General features: G+C 33.2%; 1 protein-coding gene across 1 annotated transcript; it reads left to right on the top strand.

Annotated features, from left to right (window-relative positions):
- The first annotated feature begins 2,103 nt into the window (after positions 1–2,103).
- LOC149231863 (fatty acid desaturase 4-like 2, chloroplastic) lies at positions 2,104–3,727 on the top strand. The gene has a single exon (XM_089376381.1). It carries the CDS (start codon positions 2,430–2,432, stop codon positions 3,417–3,419), a length of 990 nt encoding a protein of 329 aa, XP_089232507.1. The 5' UTR covers positions 2,104–2,429; the 3' UTR covers positions 3,420–3,727.
- Positions 3,728–21,737: the final 18,010 nt, after the last annotated feature.

Below are 21,737 nucleotides of genomic sequence, written 5' to 3'. Positions count from 1 at the left end.
TGAATTGGAAGATGCAAAAGGAAAAACCTTAGTATATTATCACTCCACTTTCCATGAAGTTCAATCTTGACATTCATGCTATGCTACAACTAGTGGGTAATTAGTTTTAGGCATTTTATATGGGCTGACCCATGAGGATTTTGAAGTTGAAATCTCATGGAATGTAACATTTAATTATCAAGGTAATGGCCAATTGAGCTACCCTGTAGGCTAATAAATTCTTATGTTTTATTTGAATTTTGTTAATGAATTATATTAGAATTATGTACATAATGGCCATGTCAAAAATATATTGGACTATTTGGCTAGGCCAATAGGAAGCCATATTATATATGAATTCGACTTATATAAGTTTTTTGTTTTTTGTTTTTATTTTTTTATTTTTTAAATTTATGTATAGGGAAAACTAGGTTTTATTTTTTGGGATACCATATAAGATATGTTATAGATTTTAGTGGATCCATCACTTTATAACACATGTTTTGGTTTTCATTAATATTTATTATCCTATGAAAAGTGTAACTCTTTTTTTGTAAGTTCAGTATTGGTGAGGATACATCATGGTCATGTCCAAAAATAACACTGGAATAGGGCAGAGAATTGAACCAGTGATTCAACATCTAAAAGTGACATAACAACACGCTGATCACAATTTATCCAAAACCCAATAAATTAAAAATATATTTTTATTATTAAAATAAAATTATGATTTTTTTTAATATTATTTTTATTTAAAAACATATTTGGTAAATATAAATAAATATTTTATAATATTATATAATAATAATAAATATATTTATGCCTTATGAATATTATGTTTCATAAATAAATGTCAACATAAAATTTAATCTAAACCTTCGTATGTAGATAGGATTGAAATGTGGAAAGTGTGACACTGGAACTTTGGTGTATAAGATTTGGATTCAGATGTACTTATTTACATCTAAAAAAATAGAGTTTTTTGAAGCAACAATTAAAAACAAATAGGAGTATTTCCCATTAATCTTAATGAGTTGATATATTGATATAAGGGGTTGTTGTTTAACTTTTCTAAGTTTTTTTTGTTTTTGTTTTGGAATTTGACAATATAATTTTGGGCAAAATTGTGATCTTTGATCGTTTAAAATGCATTTTTCACTACATAAATGGATTCAATGCTTTGAAAATTTTTGGGGCACTTGGATTATATAGACTATATAGCTCAAACTTGTGATTTTAACAAAAAAATTGCTAGATTTTGGTTAAATGCCCCAAAAACATGCCTAGAAAATTCGAAAAATGTAAAAGAATTAGATTACAACTTATAAGGGCAACCAAGTATTAGGAAAGAGTGATTGATAATTATAAGAGATAGCATTAAAATCTTTCTTGTTTACTGATGGACTAAATATACTAAATTTCATTTTTTTTTTCATTGTATAAAACCTTTAAAATATTAATCTCCGTGGGACAAGTACAAAAAAACAAGCCTTGAGGGTTAGCTCAATTGGTCATCAAGTACATAATCAAAATTTTATTCCATTACATATTGTATCGCCCTACCATACAATCATTATATTATACCCTACATATGGATATGATCCTTTATGTAGATCTTCTTGATATGAATATGGTAGCTTTGCTTGATACAAATATTTCTTAGACATAGTAGTCATCAATCTATAGGGTCCATAAACCACATAGAAAAAAAACCTTTAAAATATCACAAATAAAATTGATTATCATCAAATACATAATCAAAATTTTATTCCATTACATATTGTATCGCTACCATACAATCATTATATTATACCCTCAAATTCCACAAATACCATAAACCAAAAATTAAAGTTTCACCCTTTGAAACACAAAACTATCCCTACAACTTTGCCTCCCTGTACACCTCAAAAGTTTCATCATCCATCACAAAACCATCCATACAACTTTCCCAACCACCTTACCCTTCCCATACACCTCAAAAAGTCGATCCATAAACCATATACATATCAACCACACAACTTCATAATACCTTCCATATCTTTATAACGAACGACCGAGTTTCACCATAGAATCAACTTTTAGAGAAAGAGAATCCACTTCCATGTGAAATGGTACAAATATGGAAGATTCGAGGGAAGCGTAGAAGGGGAATCCTTTGAAACAAGGTGGAGAAAACTCCACGACCCTGCCAGATCTTCCCCTCAACCAAAAAAAGAGACCAACCCCTTCACTGGCTAAGGTTCGTGATTTGGTCAACCACAAACACTGGCCATCTTCATATGAGGAGATCAAGAGGCCACATCTCCATTAAAAAAACAACCGTGGATCACTTATTCAATCTAGTGGGTTCGAGGATTCTCTGGTAGAGCTATAGAGAAACGCTGGAGATCAAATTCCATTGTATTTCAGAAAATTGCTCGGATCCCAGTGGAGAGGTGTTGCAATCAGCCATGGCTAACACAAATGTTCACTTGTGCAGCAGGAGGCAAATGAGCTTTTATAACCGACAGTTATGGAACGAGGGCAATTCAATTCAGAGCAACATGATCCCCATAAGATATTTCTGCAAATTTTCTATCATCTTCAAGCCAATGCAATTCTCTTCCAGACAGTCCAAGATTCTGCCTAAAGTTGCCACTCAAGACCATGTAATTCATGTAACAGAGCCTCCAGCCTCTCATGAGTCCGGTGACCCCAACATGAATTTCCAGAGTCAAAAATCCGAGATGGGTCTCAATGATTCAAGCCTGGAATCGACTTGGGCACATCGAGCATGGGTGGCCATAGGTTGTGGAGCAATGGTAGCAGTGATGGCAAAATCTATTATTGCAATAGATTCTTCAGAATCAATTCCCCTGGGGCTCATATCTTCATACATAGGATATGTTCTTGCAGACTTAGCCACAGGCATATATCATTGGGGTGTAGATAATTATGGAGATGCAGATACTCCCATATTTGGTCCTCAGATTGATGGATTCCAGGGTCACCATAAAAGGCCATGGACTATTACCAAGAGACAATTTGCCAACAATATTCATGCCTTGGCTCGTCCTGCTTCTTTTATTCTTGGCGCCTTTGTTCTTCTTCCTGGCAATACTGCTGTGGATGCATTTGTTGGAGCCATGACCAGCTGTGTGGTGTTCAGTCAGCAGTTTCACTGCTGGGCTCACAGCAAGAAAAGGCAGCTGCCTGAGCTGGTTGTTGGGTTGCAGGAGAAGGGAATTTTGGTGTCAAGATTGAATCACGCAGCTCACCACCGTGCACCATATGATAACAATTACTGCATCGTCAGTGGGATGTGGAATCCTATGTTGGATAATAACAAATTCTTCAAGAAATTGGAGGTGTTTATATATTCAAGGTGGGGTGTGAGGCCTAGATGCTGGGATGAAACCAGCACAGAATGGTTGCAGGATGGGTCCTATTTTGAGGATTGATGATTCAAATTATTCAGAATCTTGTATAGACATAAATTTGAATTAATATTTAGCCTCCACTCCTTTCTATGCCCATTTTATTTCCTGGGTGTTTTCCAACATCTTTCTGATAGTGTTGGGCATCCTCATCTCTGGTCCAGTTGGGATTCACCTGTATTTTTTTCATTTGACTGAAGACCATCCACAGCTGTGTACAAGTTGGGCTGTGAAGTGTTCTGTCTTGCTAAGGTGATTGAAGCAATCTATAATGATAAAATTGCATCATCTTTGAATGGTACATAAATGATCTCAATTTTCGATGATTCTCAGTTCAATTTAGTTTTTGGGGGGTGATTGCTTGTTATTATTATGTTTACTTCATCTTTTGGATTGATGAGCCATTCAGCCCTTGCAAATTGTTTTAAATAGTTTTATGTGTATATAAATCAAATAATAACAATGATGTTTATGCATACAGAATTGAGAATCAATAAAATTAATGATAATGTTTATATATATAAGGTTGAAAAAGAAAAATATTAATATGAAACAAAAATCTAATAAAGCGATATGTCATATGGATACTGGATACTTATAATGATATACACTTGGGTGGGGTTATACATTGTGATTAGGATATAGGATATCCTCGAGTCTGGTCTCTTTATCAACATGTGCTAGTAATGAGCAAAAAGGAAAAAGGGCAAAGGTTTTCACCAGAGGGTTAATCGATTCAATTGCCACTCCGGGGAATGATTTGAGAAGGATGATAAGAATGTGTAACAATATGAAAAATCAAGGTTTAAGTTCTTTATAGCAAGTTTCATCTTAAGACAGGTAGGGTTCAAGACATGTAGGGTTCATGGTAGGATTATAAGACTCATGTTGCAACAAGGGTTGTGAGTGGTGGCTTCTTTCCTAAGTTTGGCTCCCATGGATTGATTTTAGTTTTGCTAGTTATTATCTTGATTTTTTTTTCTCTCAACATTTTCTTTATGGTCCTTCTAGTTTTATTATTTTGAAATTTGGTTTGTATGAAGGGGAATTTGAGAGTCTAAAATTAATTTGGGTTGAACACTATTCGAATTATCTAAGGGTTTCCATCCCCTTGTCCAAGGTGCCTAGCTTACCCTATGGTCCTCTCCCTTGTCAATTCTCATTGATGTCGTCTTCGGTTGCCTTTGTTCTCAGTAACCCTTATCTCTTGAGGACCTAGTTGTTTGTGGCCATCACCTTGTATCTCTAGGCTCACTTACTCTTGTCATATTGTTGTTTGGACTAACACTTATGCTTTTCTCTCTCCACCCTTTTAATGCTTAGAAGCTAGCCTAGTTTTTGGTTTACCTTGGAGTTATAAAAGCTCGATTGAAGGCTCCCTTGCTTGCTTTTAGTTTGGAAATGATTGTTGGCATTCCTATCCCTATTCATTATCCCCAAGTCTCATGTTCCCTTCTCCTTACCCATATAGTTGTTCCTCTATACCTCTTGTCAAGGGCAAGCTCGCTCCAATGATTGGGTGAAGAGTTTGGCCTTGAATGTAGCGGATGTGGCCTTAACAAAGGCACTTCTTTTGTCATGCTATCCCCTTTCTGACAAGCACCCCAACGCATCACTGGGGCCTAAATGGAAGCCATGAAAGTGGTTGTAAATTCCTGTATAAATTCTCTAAGGAAATGAAAGTCGAGGTGGCTAACATGGAGTAGGTTATCAAGCAAAAAAGATGAAAACTCTCCAAGGAATAGCTTGAGGTGGAGTTTAAAGAATGGGTTCTAGACTCTAACTATTCTAGAACAAAGGACCTCAAAATTTTCAAACTCATTGAGCTCTATAGGTTAAATAAGTCCTTCAACACTCATGTGGTGGAGGAAGGAGAAATATAGTCAATAGTAAGCTATTTTGCACAAGCTAAATGTGATGGACTAGAAGTTTAATGCCCTATGTAGAGATATTTTTAATATTTTCATTGTGAATAGCTATAGAGAGACCTAGAACAATTCAATGAGTGAAGCATACCAAGTCCTAGCTTCCATAGATACTCCCTCAAATCTCATTATGCGAGATGTTGACACTGATGCTTAGATGGACAAGTATTAATGTCAAAATTAGGGATATGGTCCACATGGTTAACCACCTATTATAATCTTTGTTAGAAGAGAGGAGGGGTGACATAAACCTCCTCAAACACATGTTATCTGTGAATCTCTTTTATGTTATAAGTAGGATAGTGTAGTCCAAGTACAAATTTATAGGTACTTTAAAGACTTGTCAAGAACTTTGTGAAGTAAACACAATGGCCTTTTTACTTTGTTGCGGCCCTAGTTTCTCAGGTGGCAAGTCACATGTAGTTTTGTATGTATTTTATATATTGGTTTTTTCCCAAGTTACACTACACAGGGAAACCCTTTGTGAAGTAAACACAATAGTCTTTTTAAACTGTCGTGGCCCTAGTTTCTCATGATTAAAGTCATTGCATTAATATACTTGTTAAGAGCTCAACATGTCACTTGGCAAATTAAACCGAAGTGGAGAGGATAACTATCATTCCTCCCAAACACCTGAACTAGACTAATACCTCATAGAACATATGGATGACTTATAATTATTATAAATTATGAGTGAAATTGATAATAATTTTTCCTAACTATCTAAAAAAATTCAATTGACAAAATATATTTTATATAAATTAAAACTAGTAATACCTCATAGAACATATGGATGACTTATAATTATTGTAAATTATGAGTGAAATTGATAATAATTTTTCCTAACTATCTAAAAAAAATTCATTTGACAAAATATATTTAACATAAATAAAAACTATCTTAAACTTTTGGGTCCAAAGGTGCTCTACAACCCAGTATGTAAGAAAGTTTGTCTAACAATAGAAAAAAAAAAGAAATTCAATGTTGGCTTCATATGATTTAATTAATATTCAAATTAAAACATATATAAATATAAATTGTAAATATAAACTGACCTAAAATAATTTCACACAATGATCTATTTTGGTCATCTTAATTTATAAAATGAAATTTAACAAACAAAAAAGTAAAATACAAAACCATGGCTCTAACCAAACATGGGCAAAAACTAATAAGTTAAATAAATATAAAGTACAAAATCATAAGCTATAACCAAACCATGGGTGATCACATTTTTGAAAGCTACTATAACACAATAAAATCCAAACTACAAATAAATAATATTTAATTTAATAGAAATTAAAATGTTCATAATTTAATAATATAAAAAATAAAAAATTAACTAATATTAATGTAGGGTAGTTAAATTGACCATCAAGATTTAACATAATAATAAATTTATTATACAAATTATATATATATATATATATATATATATATATATATATATATATATATATATATATATATATATAACCCATTAAATATTTTAAAACAATTATAATAAATAATATATATGAAAATGTCCATCTCAATTTATAACTGAAATTTAAAAATTATATTTAAATAAATAAGGAATGAAACACTATAATTTATAATTGATAAATGGATTAATAATTATGTGCGTAGTCATATTCATATATATATAAAAGATCCATTAAACACTTTAACAACAATTATAGTAAATAAAATATATGAAAATGACCATCTCAATTTATAATTGAAATTTAAAAATTATATTTAAGTAAATCAAGAATGGAACACTATAATTTATAATTTATAAATGGATTAATAACTAAAAGTTATAACAATATTTCTATCAAGATTATGAATTAAGTTGGGATAGTCAAATTTATAGATGAAATGGTTCTATTAGAAGCATTTTTTGGGTCAATTTTATTCAATATTTAATGCAAATTTTTAAAAAACATATTTTCAAGTTGTTTAATTTGCAAAGATTAAGTGCCTCGTGGTGTTTTTCAGCTGCAAAATCTATTTGTGCATTCAAAAGTGTATTTTAAACAACAAGAGATTACAATTTTTCTAGAAATTGTATTGCCAAATTCAGACTAAAAAGCCATTTGTCTATTAGTTTGGCTACACCAAATTGAGTTTACGAGAATAATTATTTTTTATTAATTTACAAGTTTAAATTTCAACTATTAAAAATTAATAATTAAAAAATAATAAATAAATAGTAGACTTTAAGCTTCTATGGTTGTTATTTGGTGTAGTATTTTCCGGATTATCCACAGTACCATATTCATCATGTCGACGTTCCACATGATGAATATGATAGTGTGGATAATCCGGAAAATACTACACCAAATAAATAGTAATTATTTTTTCCCAAAGTTTTCATCATAAATTACTATTAATATATTATAATTTATATTAATTTATAAAAATAAGATTTAGCAAACAAAACACTGGCCTAGATCCATCTTAACTCAAATCTCTTGAGATATTAACCTATTTTAAAGTGAAAAGAGATTTGATCCCTCTGCGCCCTTCGTAGATCCATAATTAAAATGAATCTAAAATGGTATATAATATATTACCTTCCATTTATTGATAATTAATACAATTAAAATTAAAAATTAATTGACTAAAATTATTAACATTAATAAGCAATATCATAAATTTATTTAAAAAAATAAAAAAACCTATATATAATCAAGTGCCATTTATTTACAGTTAAATGACAGTTCTAAGTGAATAAAATTCAATTAATTGAAATTAAAACTAGCAATTGCACCACATTTGTTGCATAGGGAATGTTGTAAGGCAGTATCATATGAAAGAGTAGCATAGAAGAAAGAAATATGGACAACTCACTTCTGCTCAGAAACTATACAAATTTCCTGCATGAGGTATGGATTAGTCCCATTAAACAAATTTTTATTGTTATTTGGTGAATGCTATAGGTTCATACTGGGTGTTAACAATTATTAGGTTCAAGGCAACCTTGCCAAGGTAGAGGAGTACTATGAAAGGGCCATACTTGCAAGCCCCGATGATGGGGAAGTACTTGCTCTATATGCAAAGATGATGTGGGAAGTTCGCAAAGATGCTTGTCATGCCGAGGCTTATTTTGATCAATTTGTTCTCTTCCTTGCTTGCCCTTTGTTATGGAAAATCTAGATTTTAATTGCATTAGGGGTATGATTAGGCCTGATAATATGGAATTGGATAATTTGGGTAACCAGTTGGGGTTGCTTGTTTGGCAGCTTTGTTCTTGCCTCTTATGCCCACTTTCTATGGGATTCAGAAGAAGGTGAAGAAGAGAACACAGATTCTGAGATGCAGCAAGGGATAACTGGCCCAATGATCACCTATAACTCTACAACAGAGGAAATTTGAAACATTAGTAACCAGCTGCACCTTCTATAATCAATTATTTATGTCAAGAACAAGTTTCAAGAATGACCTTCATATGGAGGCACATATGAATGGACTAAGACACCAAGGGAAAGCTCTCAAGGAGGCAACAGAATGGAGACTGGTTGGAAACAAGGTAAGTTGGAAACATGTTGTTAGAAGCTCTTGTGATTGTTGAAAGATATGAGTCACAACATAATTATTGTTCTAAAATGCACTTATTGCTTGACACTTGAAGTTCAAGATGTAAATACCTTGTTCCAAACCTTGCGTAAGTTTCATAGTCTAAACCCTAAGCTTCTGTGTATCTAATTAAAATCTTTGATGTTGTAAGATCAAAAGGTTGGATGATGTTGAATGGAATTTGTAAATTTAGTAAGAATTGTTTTGATGTTGACTATTTATCTACCTATTGCAATGTTCCACGACTTCTCTTTATCATAATTTTCCAAGGATGAAAGCATGCAATCACCGTTAGCTAGTTTGCTTATCCATGCCCTCTAGACAAGAAATCAAATAACAAATCAACAATTAAAGAAGGTTGGAGAAATATTTTTGAATGAACCACCAAAATAATAACCCATCTTTTTGATTGTTTCTTCATTTCTTATCAATCTGATGCAGGAGCATCCAGCTCAGGCACCATGACCGGGTGTCGGTCTCTGCCAGGTTGAAAAGTTGAGTTAACATTTTATTTGTCTTTTATGTTAGTTTGTCAGAATAGGAGGTCGGATTTTTATTTTTATCTTAATCTCTAAATTAGTCAAAGGTAGTTTGATCGGTTAGGGTTATTTACTTGTCTGTTACTAATAAACCATGGATTAATAATTGTCCTGTTATTTTAAAAGGAAAAGACAAATGTGTCTAAAAGGAAAATCTTGTCATAAGGACATAACTGAATGACTAATAACCATGTAACTGTAAAGTCTACAACTGAAAAGCAACTGTACAGTTTCATTAACTGTGAACAAGAAACATATAAATGTAACAACGAAAGTCATGTAAAAGGTTCAACACTTCTTGCACTCGAATAATATCAATAACAGAGAAATCAATTCAGTCCATCTGTATGTCCTACTGTATTTTTATTATGCTTTCAAATTAATGAGCATCTGAACAGACAACCTACTGTACACAGACCATTGTGTTTAATTCTTTTTGTTTTTCCTGAGAAAAAGAACCAGTCCTAACAGCGAGACAGAAGAGCAGAGGCCAGAACGAAGGCTCACATTTCTTTGAAGCAAACAGCGAAGACAGAAAAGGAGTGACACAAACAAATTCCAGTACGGGCCAAGCACCCACAGGCCAGACGAAATTTCCATTATTCTTTTAAATTGACTGTCAAACAAATTACCAGAGCACCTACAACGTTCTCGCATGATCGTATGAAACATCACAAGCAAACCGAAAAACAATAATTGCAGTCCAGGTGGAGAATCCGGAGTAAACCAAAAGAACGACAACATAATTACATAAATGACATTCAGGTAACCGAACCAATTTTCTTTCCTGAAGTTTTTCTTTTTCAAAATTGCAAAAACAAGTATATAACAATACATAGTAGCACTGCAAGATAAAGCCCAGACAAGCGTAAAGCCAGTGGATGACAAACCCTAGGTGAGGGTTCCGAAAACCGTTTCATACATAGCCATAGATGCACAAGCCCGTGAACGACAAACCCTAGGTGAGGGTTTTGAAAAAAAATTTCGTTCATACATAGGAAATTACAGTAAAAAAATCACCCGATAGTGGAAGCCTAGACCACCAATACGACAGGACATTACTCACAGCGAGAGCCAATTGACAAGCACCGAGGATGACAAACCCTCACGACCAGAAGGCCTAATTTAAAAATAGAATGAGGACTGAAAGAAATTCATGAGACAGAGCCTACCGGACAAGACCGAAACATTCATTGCGAGACCTCCAACCGCAAACCCTCAATACCTGCAAAGAAAACGAAATACAGGTGTTAGAGTCGCATTGCCATAGAAGCGGAATTACAGTGCCTGGAGAAAACAAATAACAGAAATTGTATTCAACTTACCTGAGGAATTGCAGTGAGAACCGAGGACAAACTTTCCACCCACAGGTTTCGACCAACTGCGGAGACGAAGGAGCAAACAAGGTCAGAAGCTGAGGAAAGAAAACCACAAATTGAATCAAGGAAAGAGGGCTACCTGCATTTGAAGCCGAGGATGGAAGGACGCCATCGATTCGAGCCTGGATGCAAGCCAACCACTGAGTTGCCAACAAGAACATGAAATACCAACACATAACTCGGAACACGACGACCTGTTGAGCCAACAGCAGGAAAACAAACAATAACAGAGAACCACTTACCCAGGCAACGACAGGAAAAACCACAACTGCCCAACGAACCAGGCCAGAGAACAACCACGCATACATAAAGGAACCAGTACAGAAGTCACCAAGAGGCGCGCCCAGAACTTGCAGCAAAGCTGCATACTCAAACTCGCAGAGCACAGCAGAACAAACCCTCGGCAAGCCCAACGACAAATGACCAAGTGAACGACGAACAAAGAGTTTTGGCATAGCAAGGAGCGGGAAAACGCGACCCGAGGCAAGTACTCAGAATTAATTGTGTAATTGAATGCCACCTAACGCAATTCCAAAATATCCGATGGTGTACTCCTCACACATGTAATCACAACCAAATATCTACCCAATCATATAATCACCAAACAATCATTTTAATTGCCTAAAGTCCGAACAGTGTTGGGCTGGTCCCATCACAATCATTTGTAAAGTGATGACATAGTTTTCAAGAGATAGCTATGTAGTCATGTGGATTTGTATAACTTAAACATATCCAATTGGTAGCAATATTCCATCTCACGCTGCTATGTTCCTTGATTTTTAGCTGAAAGAAAGTGATTTTGAGCCGAGTTTCATAAGCTATTAGCATTTTTTCATCTGGATTTTTGTTTTTATTCTCTTCAAATATGTTGCTCTTCCAGTCCCATTCTGAGCTCCATTAAGGCTCTCAAAGTGTTAGAGCTAGAGTCCAACCTCAACCATTGCAAATATGGAAAGTTGTTGTCCATATTTAGTGCTTTTGGATCAGGGACCTAGGACTTGGAAGGTGAGATCCATATGAGCTCCCCATAGAGTTTAAACCCGACCTATAAGGTTCCAATTATTGTTGATCAGATGGGAAGTGAAAAACCATCTATCTCGGAAAGAAAGAATGAGGCTTTGAGGCATGGAGGAGGAGGCAAAGAGGGTTATGGTTCGAGAACCATGGTGATAAATTCAAAATTTGCATTGGATACTATGGACAAGGCCATGTATATGACTATAGGATATGGAATTGGTGGTGGGTATCAGGAATTCTCCAGGGCTGATTCTGTTTCTGATACCATTAATGCAATCAAACTGAGAAAGAGTTCTGTTTTGAAGCACCATGCTTGGTTGGCAAAGAATAACATTTCCAACTTCTACACTATCTGGCAAGCCATGTTACAGACTATCAAATTCCATCCATTTTGATACAAATAAATTTCTATGTACAACTCGTAGATAATTTTTAGGTACAAGTAAAACAAAAGTCTAACTGCACAAAAGCATCGTTTTGTATGATGTCATAAATGTTCCAACTATAAAATCTCTGTCTGGCTTCATGACATTGTAGGCTATGCATAAAGGAACAATTGCACCATCAATTAGCCTCTGCTAATTCAACCTACAAACTTCCAGTAATGGAATAAAGCATAAACAAAACACGTGACAAAATATCTTGTCAAATAGAAGAGATTGAATCAGGTAATCAAAGTAACTACCCCACATAGATATTGTTCACTGTTACATATACAAATAACATCTATTTTTGATTCAGAAAGATTTGTCCATTCCTTCATGCTTTTCCACCTCAGGAATGCAATGTATGTCTCTAAAGAATAGTAGGCTTCCTTTCAAAAGAAAAATATTGTTCTAAAAATCTAATGGCATATCCTTAGTCGAATGATTCCCAATCCTGAGTGATATTGGTATATGCAGAGGGAGGAGGAGCATTCAAACTACCTACACCAGAATCAAAGGTCTCCCACTTGGTGGTGACAACTATAGTGTTACTGCATAATGGATTTTCATTTCAGATCTTTAAAGCATCCATCGTCTCAACATAGTTATGTACCCTTCGAACCTGAGTTTCATAAAATGATCAAATATCACTAGTAAATTAAGAAGCCAAGTAGAATTTGCAACCATCAATAAGCCAACCAAATGGAAGAAAGGAACCTTTAGCTTCCATCCATTATTAGTTTAAAAAGGTTGCAATTGAAAAATTGGTATGATCATAAGCTACAAGGAAAAAGCTTAAGATCATCTTAACCAAGGGATTCTTTTGGACAGTCACAGATTACCACAAATGGAGATCCTTTAATGGCAAAGAAGTAGCACACAATACTAATGGATATCATGATCAAGTTTATATATCACAAAAGCCTCAGAGTAATGACTTCCTTGAAATTTAAAAATATTTTTTCGTGGTAACCTAGAATTTTTAGAAAGTGTTGAGGGATAGAAACAACAGTAAGACTTAATAAATATTCTAGCAAGAATTACAACTTCATTTAAGAGGTTTGCAAGATCAACACCACTAAAGCTAGGTGTTCTCATTGCCACCTCCTCATTCTGCAAAGTCCACTTCCAAGACAAAATGCATCCTATCTATTGGTGGTTGTTTGTTAAGTAGACACATTCAATGCTGAAATTCGAACACAATTTATTTGTCTTGGGAAATACAACGAGAAGGAAAAGATAAACATGAAATAGTTTTACCTGTCTTTCTATTTGTTTTACAAAAGAGCTCCATGAATTACTTGTCCAGTGCACAGTCATTACAAAATACAGGGTAAAAATGGTACAATATTCACTACATTTAGCCATATCCTGAAACAAAATTTCTAGAGGTTGATGCTAAAAAGGGCATGCTTCCCTTGTTTATGTTGGGATGGGTATCTGTGTACCTGCTCTCTTTGGCATCATGTATCATTCTAGATGTATTTCTATCATGTTTATTCATGAAAATGAAAATGGTGAGTATTACTTTGGTTTCCCTATGGTGGAATAGGCTATGATGAAGCACCCATCTCTTGTCATTCATTGATAGTAAGCCCTTTATATAATAGAAAGTATATATTTGATTATTGCACGATCTTACCTACAATGTGATAATGTCTGAAAATTAAAAATGGGTATATGTGTGATATCTAACTTCTCTTGAAACAAGAACCATCATGACCACTATTAAGCCATTAGCATGAATATTTCTTGTAAAATTATCCTCCATCAGAGCTCTTCTTTTCTCTTCTCATATATGGTCTTTCCTTGTAAGCTTGCTACCCAATGAATCACCTAGGAAAACATAACACAATATTGTTTCAGACTTGACTCACCAAGGAAACTATTAATCTCTCTTGTTATCACTTGGTGAACCCAATGCCTATGTACATTGTACTTGGATTCCAACAACCAGAACTTAAATCACATAAAGTTTCATTATTCACCTGAATCAACATATGATTATGATATGCTCCCTGTAAGATCTGCCAATATATATCCTTGATTTCCTCTTGCAAAGATAAAAGGTACCTCCACAAGCCTAAGAGAAGCCTCAACTATTAACACATCTATTACAATTCCCTAGGGTGGAACTTGCCCATAGAATGTAAGTTCCAAAAGCCATATTGCACCATACAACAAATAGATGAACTAAGTAGATGGTAGTAATTACATTTCTCAAGGCAAAATTCCTATTGTATCTAGAAACTACAAGCTAGATCCTCATGCACCTAGGGAGTTCCTTAATATCAAAGGATTTGGATGCAATGTACTTTTATTTCACTTACAAAATTCTAATCAATAAATTTTATTATTGAACAATCATGTAAATCCCTTAGGACACAACACTCTGCAATCTTATGTTGTGGGTGTTGGGTGATTTAATTGTGAGTTAAATCCCTATCATTAACTTGTCAACCTGGGGTTCGTGAACTGATGAGGTGTATGTGTACTATATATACTAGGTGATTATTTCTCAAAATAGATTAATCTAATGCAAGAAACTTGAAACTATTTACAAAGAAAATTAAATCAATCCAATCCAATTCGATCCAAACATAAAGAAATTGAATCAATCTTAACAACACAACTTGAATCAAACTAACATAAAAGAAACTAAACTGAACTTGCATAAATGAAACCACACTTGCTTAAAACGAAAATCACACTTGATGAATTGAAAATCACACTTGCTTAAAATGAAAATCACACTTTCTTAAAATGAAATTAAATGAAATAACATAATTACACAATGTTATCAATATGTATACCAAATGAAAATTGTGTGCAAATTGTGGTTGATGGGGGCCCTCCACTCCTTAGCAAGCACACCAAACGATTATCAAAGCTTGGAGATCAAAGAAGCAATGTGTATTCCATAAAACGAAATTGGAGAAAAGCTCCAAATATATTACCATAATTCAACTCTCTTCCTCTCTATCCTCACTTTACAAATTACATATCTTGGATGGAAATTGGAACCATTTGTATGAAGGGTGCACTCTTATTTATACAAAAACTTAAGATAACTAATCAATAAATAGGGTCCACAATTATCTCTTGTGGTTACAACCAATTATCTAAAAATATGAGATACAAATCTCCTCACACATCTTTAGGAGACACATATCAAAACATCCATGATTCTTCTCCTTTGAATGTTCTTAGTCAATGATCCAAATCTTCTACAATTATTCCACAAATCTTCATGAGTTGGAATTGAAATTCGAATTTGTCATTGAGTAGCCAAATACGAACCTTTTATAATCTTCAAAGGGGCCTACAATATCATAAAACTCATACCACTTTTAGATATACATGAAAACATGTTAATTCCCTATTATTTAATCATAAATTATCTTAAAATACTCAAAATAAATGACTTGGAAAATAATAAAGATAAACCCATATGATCATGAAAATGGTTATTAATGTAGGGTTAGGAAGGTATAGAATATGGTAAAGAGCTACAAAATTGGTAAAATGATGGAAATGACGATAAAAGAAGATGACATTTTGGAGACCAAACATTTCCCCCCAACTGAAGATGTTGCATGTCCTCATGCAACTTTGCATTGATTCCCTTAATCATAAGTTGATATTCTTGAAATTTTTTGCTTCTATATGAACTTTGGCTTTGTATTGATTCTCTTTTAACTTTGCATAATCATATCATTTGATAAATTTATTCTCTTTGCAAAGTGTACTTTGAAAGACATTTGATTGCAACATATTTTTTTATGGTTGGTTCTTGTGTGACAACAAAAAATTTATGAGTATTGGTTCTTGTGTAACAATACTTTTGTTATTTTTGTTACATCAAAATACTTGAAAACATTGAGAATTCCTTTTTAAGGCCCCATAGTGGTTGTCAACCATTAATTGTGCTTATCAATTGATAATTGCAAAACATATAAACTTTTGGAACCAAAATGCAATAATAGTTGATTGAGAAAAACATGTTGGTTAAGTTGAAATGAAATGTGACATGTCACATGAATTGATATCCCTTTCCCCACAACTAAAGGTGTTTTCAGTTTTTGGCAAATAAGAAAGAGAATATAAATGTGGCGAGGGATTTTCCAAAATCACAATTTCAGCATTTAAGGAATTACATGATTAAAGATTAGAAAAACAACATACTTTCACCTACTTGAAAAATGGAAAAGCTATATATATAGAAGAGTGTGGCTACTACTATTGGATCATGGAATGTGAAGTAAAATTATCTGATCTACTTTTTCTTTCTTTTGGTTGTATGAATATAGGATGAATCTGATCTAAAATTGGAATCTTTATTGCTACAGCTGTTGAATTCCGGAGTTGAGTCTTGATTTATTATAATACTTCTGCGAGCTGCTGAAATCATATAGTCTTCATTCATTCCCACTCAGTGGCATAATTCTTATCTATGTGAATAGATGTGTCGATGTCGAACATAGAAAATAAATTGTTGGATTACTGGCCATTAATGAATGCCATTAACCAACACGAGACTACTCACCATTGATGTCAATGAGAGTCAAGATGTCTAAGTACATCTTACTAGGTACAAATAGATGTGTTGTAGTCAAGTCACCTAGAAGATTCGATAAACAGGGGACATTGATGTATTCCCACTGTTTATTGGCAAGAGAACTTGCCATTAAGGCATGCAAGCCTCAAGGTACTTGAAAGATCTCTAGTCTTGATCCCAGATGATGTGTCGGAGTCGATGGGTCAAGACTTGTTAGAAGGGAGGCCTTAATGAATCCTCCATCATCTAACACGAGTATAAAATAATAATTTGAAGGACCATAGATGAAATATTTGCATTATGAAGCAAGTTTTATTTGACAGAAAGGAAGATGAAAATGGGGTGACTTAGCTTTGTAAGGGAGCTAAATGACTTTATTTTTGGGTTAGAGGTGAGTGAAAATGAGGCAGGAAAGTATCATAAGGTTTCAAAGGGAAAATGAGTTTTGAAATCATGGCTTGGCAGTAGGGAGATGAAAATTTATGGATCGATTGTAGGCTTAGAATGAGTAGCAATGGTAAAATTGGTATCTGAGGGGCCTTGTTTAATAGCAATGGTGTAATGGATTTGATTTGACATGGAATGAGCATGTTATTCTGAAAGAAACTTTGTCTTTAAAAGGCACTCGTGCATATCGTGATCTTCTTTCATCGTCTTGGAACCTATAAAAACTTAGCACTTTTCTGGAATAAAATGTAAGACTATCGAGAGAGAGAGCTGATTAGTTTATCTTCATATGACATATACAAAAAAAAAAGAAATAGTACTCATTAAACAAATTCAAGGAAGACAAATTAAATTCACTTTTACTTATTTGGAAAGTGGTACATTGGACTACCTGTTGAGATTTTATTGCTAACTTATTCATTTTTTTACTGTTTCAAATGTTGATGAAAAGTCTCTCATTGCGTAGATCTTGTCGATATCTTTCCAACGACGTTTGAATCATTGAAAATTGATGTCGTATGAAATAATTATGACTATTTGAAGTTTTTATGAAACAAGAAAAAAATTGTGCATGGGTGCCACGTGGCAACACTAGGGAGTGCCACGTGGATGCTGAAGTGGGTAGATGACATGACATGCAGACGTGGTGAGCTGACTGTTCAAGGTGACATGGTGGACAATGGGGCAATGACTGTGTAATGTTGACCAATAATACGCAACCACGTGGACCAATCCAATGTCGCCACATGGTAGTGAAATTGTTGCCTAGTTAATGATTGTCAAAATTGTAGAATAGTTAACAACTTTTGACTTTTATTGGATTTGAACTCATGACCTTTATTTTATAAATTCAAAGACTTACCAACAAGCCACAATTCAAATTTATGAAATAAAAACCATAAAAACGTTAATTAAATTTAAAAATATTAATCATTCTACAAATTTGGCTAACAAGGCAACAATTTGACAAATGCCTAGAAAAACAAAATTCAAGATTTTTAGGAGAAAATCAAGTGTCTAAGTGCATTTGTCAATCAATTTCATGCCACCAAAATATTTGATTTTCATTTGAACTCATCCTATTTCCAAAAAGAATGGATCTCACAACCAATTTATTCTATAAAAATTGGGAAAACATTGAAGCTACAACTTGATTTTTTTTTTTTTTTTTGCAGGTTGCTACAAGGTGTGTTACAACAAAATTCATGGGCCATTTTATCACAAACTATCCATTGGATTGGGCTAATTTTTTTTGTACATATTCCTACTATTCTAATGTTTATGCACACCAAAAATCAACACCATCCAATGCACAAATTTCGAGATATAATCGAAATGGCTCTAGGTGATGATCTTCATTTTCTCGAAAACCGTGAAGCGGATTGGGCTGAAATTTTCAGGGATTGTTCATCAGAATATTATGCACTTCCTGTAAAAAATTACGAAAACCCAGTTCCTGGTTTGTGAGATATCTTCAGTTTAATTTCTGCATTTTTTTTGTTTGTTTTGAAAAATAAATTATTTTAGCAAATTTTGAGACAGATCCAATTGAAATTTGGAGATTAAATTTTGAGTATTTTTAAAATGAATAATGAATTTAGATCTCCTATCCAATTTTTAGATCTATGAGTTTTATTGCAAAATTTCAAAGCTAACTTTATTCAATTTTCCTTTCTGATCTTCCAGGTCGCACAAGGCACAAGAAGAGAACATACTTAGGAATTTTGTTAACTCTTTATTCTAAAATTTGAAAAACAAAGTAAAAATTTGATCTCAAACCTTAAATTTTATTTCTCAAAACTCTATTTGTTCTCCTCTCTTTGTAGATCTTCCTACAAAATAATTAGTGAACGAGATGGCTCTTATTGCACCACCAAAAATAAAATTGCAAATAAAATGAAATATAACTTAAAAAAAACTTAAAAACATCGCCAAACTTAGTTTTATTTATTGATTCTATCCTACTCTACTGGAAAAAGAAAAAATGGTAAGTGTATGAATATTTCTAGTGTAACCATGTGTGTAATAGGAGTAAAAAGATAGTCATGCTTAGGTTTGAAAAATATGCATTAAAATACATCAAAGAATGAAAAACGAGTTGTTTTAATAATGCGATCAAGAAGTAAAAATGAAAAAGTGATGTGACTTGATCCCTGATTAGAACCATCTTTCAATAAAGCTATGACATTCTTGATTCATTTCTTGGTTTAGATCACATTGAATATCCTCTTTTATTATGCATTCCTCAATCTTAAATTCTAGTGGTTTCTCCCCATCAAAGGTATTCCATGATTCTTTAGTCTCTTCAACAGATTGACAAGAGGAATCAAAAGAGACTTGAAGATCTTCTTGTGGAGGTGGAGAGATAGACAAGTTTCTGAATGAAATTAAAATATACTCTTCCTAAGAGGCAGATATCCCAGTTGTTGCTAGGATTTGAGAAAGTTCTTGGAAGGACATTCCTCAAATTCTTAATTGTCTGTGAATTACTCCAACTAGTTGATAATTCCTATACTGCACACATATTAGTACAAATTATTGGAAAATTATTGAATATTTAATATGCATCATAAATGGTTTTAATATGCTTTTAACCGTGCATCTACGAATGAATGCAACTATTGTGAGTTTTCTAAACTTTCAAGATAAGCACCTATGTATACCTCCCCGACAAACACCAAAATGTCGTGTGATTTAATTGTGGGTTAAATCCCTGTCATTAAATTGTCAACTCGGGGTTTGTGAACTGATGAGGTATACATGTACTATATGTACTAGGTGATTATTTATGAGAATAGATTAATCTAATGTGAGAAACTTGAAACTAATTACAAAGCAAACTAAATCAATCCCGTCCAAACATAAAGAAATTGAATAAATCTTAACAAAACAAGTTGAATCAAAATAACATAAAAGAAACTAAATTAAACTTGCATAAATGAAACCATACTTGCTTAAAACGAAAATCACACTTGCTGGATTGAATATTACACTTGCTTAAAATGAAAATCACACTTGCTGAATTGAAAATCACAATTGCTTAAAATGAAAATAAATGAAATAACATAATTACACAATGTTACCAATATGTACAACAAATGAAAAATGTGTGCAAACTATGGTTGATTGGGCCCTCCACTCCTTAGCAAGCACACTAAATGATTATCAAAGCTTGGAGATCAAAGCAGCAATATGTATTCCAAAAATGAAATTAGAGAAAAGTTGCAAAGATATTACAATAATTCAGCTCTCTTCCTCTCTATCCTCACTTTACAAATTTAAACATATCTTGGATGGAACTTGGAACCCTTTGTATAAAGGATGTGCTCCTATTTATACAAAAACTTTAGATAACTAATCAATAAATATGGATCCACAATTATCTCTTGTGGTTACAACCAAGTACCTAAAAATATGAGATACAAATCTTCTCATACATCTTTAGGAGACACATATCAAAACATCCATGATTCTTCTCCTTTTAATGTGCTTAGTCAATGATCCAAATATTCTACAATTATTCCACAAATCTTCCTGAGTTGGAATTGAAATTCGAATTTGTGGTTGAGTAGCCAAATAAGACCCTTCTAGAATCTTCAAAGAGGCCTACAATATCATAAAACTCATACCACTTTTAGATATATATGAAAACATGTTAATTTCCTAATATTTAATCATAATTTCTCTTAAAATATTTAAAATAAATGACTTGGAAAATAATAATAATAAACCCATATGATCATAAAAATGGTTATTAATGTAGGGTTATGGAGCTATAGAATATGGTAAAGAGTTATGAAATATGGTAAAATGATGGAAATGAGGGTAAAAGAGGACATTTTGGAGGCCCAACAGTGGGCCTGATTTTTTAAATTCTATTCTTTATCTCTTCATATAACAACGATAGTTAACAACTTTGCTGTTGATGTTGTGGATTTTCAAGAATTGCAAACCCACACATGTTCTAGAATTTATCCATTATGCTGGTTATATATTAACTATAGGTAGAGAAAAGTTTTGAGTTGTGTTGCTTTTATGTGACAAGCCCAGTAATTTTGTTCTCTAATCATAGTGTTGAAACTAAATTATGTGATATTCCTTATGGCCAAGGATAATGCTCAAAACTGATCCTAAAGGTTCAACATTATGATTAGATTACATATCAACATGAGCACATTGTTTACCTATTAATTGAGTATAGTAGCAAGTATCCATTGCAATTACAAACTAGCTAGAAGTTTGAGTATTTGCCTTCCAGTCTTGAATTAACATTGAATGTTTTACCTCAGCCTTTGCTTTGAGATGTGGAAGCAATCCATTTCAGGGTTTTCCATCAAAACATTGTATATGTCTCTGCAATGGATCACTCGTTATTTCATTCCTAAAATCCAAGAGAGATTTTTGATCATCATGAAATGAATGCGGAGAGGAGGATACAAAGAAGGGAAAAATGAAGAGGAAAAAGAGGATATGAAAAGGCAAAGAAAA

The sequence above is a fragment of the Pinus tabuliformis genome, chromosome J (genome assembly GCF_031772625.1).
Source record: "Pinus tabuliformis cultivar Carrire ecotype Pingquan chromosome J, CPIR1, whole genome shotgun sequence".
NCBI lineage: Eukaryota > Viridiplantae > Streptophyta > Pinopsida > Pinales > Pinaceae > Pinus > Pinus tabuliformis.
Note: the sequence above shows the minus strand (reverse complement) of the source record. Positions and strands in the feature narration are given on the sequence as shown.